Here is a 2,270-nt window from a genome sequence, read left to right on the forward strand (position 1 = left end):
TGGCACGAGTTGTAAGAATCTCATGCTCATGCAAGTTTGAATGGACCCAAAGACCAAAACAGTCACCAAAAGAATCAAGCGAAAAAGACCAACACCCAAAGTTGTATGCAAAACAACTTTTCCTTTTCAGAGCTTTAACACCTTTAATGGTGAATTCACTTTAGTCTTGGAACTCATGCCCCTCCTCTCTCCGGAATATAAACTCGAAACACATTCGATAAACCGAATCCGCTAATAATGTAAACGAGAAACGGTTTAGACCTTTTGTTGACTTCTCAAATATCAGGATTCAAACGCTCGATAGATTTGGGGTACATGACCTCTCATGCATGCATATTTAAAAGTTGATACAAAAGGGTTTTGCAAGATGCTTTTGATGGGAATGTATTTTCATGGTATGAACCAAGCTTCCATTTGTTTACTCCTCTATCACATCAAAAGAACTACACAAGCATGCATTGCAAGCTTTAATATTGGATATTTCAAATGTTTTTTTCCCAATATTAATGTTATAGTCCTACTTCTAACAAAAAAATACATACAAGATATATGGCAGTTGCCATCGTTCATCATCGATCTTTTAGCACTTCGGCTTGATTCGAAGCTTCCCGATCACACACATCGATGCCGAGGCTAGGCTTGTCCCGGCGGTCGTCCCGAGTTGCCGGCTCGTCTGTTGAAAAGTGCAAAAAATCTCTAATAAAGATGAAATAATTTTTCTCGTGAAATAATAGTTGATTCATACAATCATTTTTAAAAATATTATATGTACATATTTAACATTACGATCGATCTATTTATTTTTTGTTCGAGTCTTCCGACTTTATCTACGTATAAATAGTATATTATTAAATATGCTGGCTCAGCTTATAGTTCTATTGATTTGCTGATCAGCTAGGTTGCTAACATGACATAAGTAATTCAAGGCTTTGTAAATGCTTTATGCCAATGATAATTAGCAGTGGATAAGCAAGATTAAGAGATTGAATAAAGTGAATGTTTATACAACATATACAGCAAGACTCAATGTAACAGTTGATTACATTTTTTTCTTTCATATTCGTTTTACTGTTCATGTTCCGAATTCGAAGTTCGCTTAACCAAGTGATCTCTATGATTTAAGCTCGAATTATTAGTATACATGCAGAAATATGATTAGAGTTGTACCTGTTATGAATAGGATCGGGTCCATTAGGAACCCTTCTTTTGCTCATGTAGTTGAGATCCTGCTTGGGATGCGCCACACTCGACTCTCCTTTTCCTAAGACCTTCACTTGCTCTTCCCGCTGCTGCAGTTTCGCCGTCGTCGTCGACGTCCAAGACCGATGGTCACCACGTGCTATCGTCGTCTTCGTTCCGTGTCCTTCGCTTTGCAGGATTCCGATCGATATAAACGACACAACTCCCAAAACTACAAGAGTTATAAACAACAACGAAGTACCAGCTCCTCCCATGGTTGACTGTTATTGCCCTATATCTTTGGGACATAAAAGGAAGAGAAGGAAAGGGAGATTATTAGCAACGTTAAATGATGATGATGGTGATATATATATATAAGAGAAGGGAAGTAGGGCATATGGTTCGATGGGTGTTCTCAGTGACGGATCCAGAAATATTTTTTAAGGTAAAAACACATATCTTTAACCATATGAAATTTTTAAATATGGTAAGTATAAATAAAATTTCAGGATGAACGTCTTCAATAAAATAAATAATTAATAGAAGAAAATTCATATTTCAAGATAGACTAATCAGAAAAAATTCGAAATTCAAGATGAGCACGTACATACCCTGAACAAGCTACGGCTCGGCCACTGGGTGTTCTTTATAGAGGGGAAGTTGATGGGATTCGCTGCTACTTTCTCCAAGAGCTTTGCTTTGCTTTATACGGTGCCATGTTTCTTTTGCTTTCAGTTTTGGGTATTTTCATGCACTTCTTAATTCCTAAAATGCCAAAGCACCCCCACATTATCATGCATTACGTACCACAATAACCGAGCTTTACATATACTTTAATATATATAGGGAGATTAATAAAAATTACGAGTTAAATCTAATTTTTCAGGAAAAATTCGAAGATTAGAATGATATAATTTTTATACATACGAAGAGTTAAATTTATTGAATTGTTTTAGATTAAGGCCAAATTGATAAATTGTATAAGTTTTAATGATTAAAATTGTTAGTATATTAAGTCACATCATTATTTTGTCTAATATTTACGTAATTTAATTGTAAAAATATTTTAATTGAGTGGTTTATTTGTAACT

At 35.1% G+C, this 2,270-nt stretch overlaps 1 protein-coding gene across 1 annotated transcript; it reads right to left on the minus strand.

The window, feature by feature from the left end:
• Window positions 1–342: 342 nt before the first annotated feature.
• Window positions 343–1,511, minus strand: LOC120184715 (CLAVATA3/ESR (CLE)-related protein 25-like). The gene is made up of 2 exons (XM_039189102.1): window positions 1,168–1,511; window positions 343–673 (listed from the first exon to the last, which is right to left on the minus strand). The coding sequence occupies exons 1-2, from the start codon at window positions 1,452–1,454 to the stop codon at window positions 634–636; spliced, it is 327 nt and encodes a 108-aa protein (XP_039045033.1). The 5' UTR covers window positions 1,455–1,511; the 3' UTR covers window positions 343–633.
• Window positions 1,512–2,270: the final 759 nt, after the last annotated feature.

Source organism: Hibiscus syriacus, unplaced genomic scaffold (assembly GCF_006381635.1).
Source record: "Hibiscus syriacus cultivar Baekdansim isolate YM2019G1 unplaced genomic scaffold, ASM638163v2 tig00112926_pilon, whole genome shotgun sequence".
NCBI lineage: Eukaryota > Viridiplantae > Streptophyta > Magnoliopsida > Malvales > Malvaceae > Hibiscus > Hibiscus syriacus.

Excerpts from the sequence above, each read along its gene's own strand:
- LOC120184715 (XM_039189102.1), bottom strand. The coding sequence starts at position 1,454 with ATGGGAGGAGCTGGTACTTCGTTGTTGTTTATAACTCTTGTAGTTTTG. Across the intron at positions 674-1,167 it reads CCCGATCCTATTCATAACAG|ACGAGCCGGCAACTCGGGAC; the intron begins GTACAACTCTAA and ends ACTTTTCAACAG.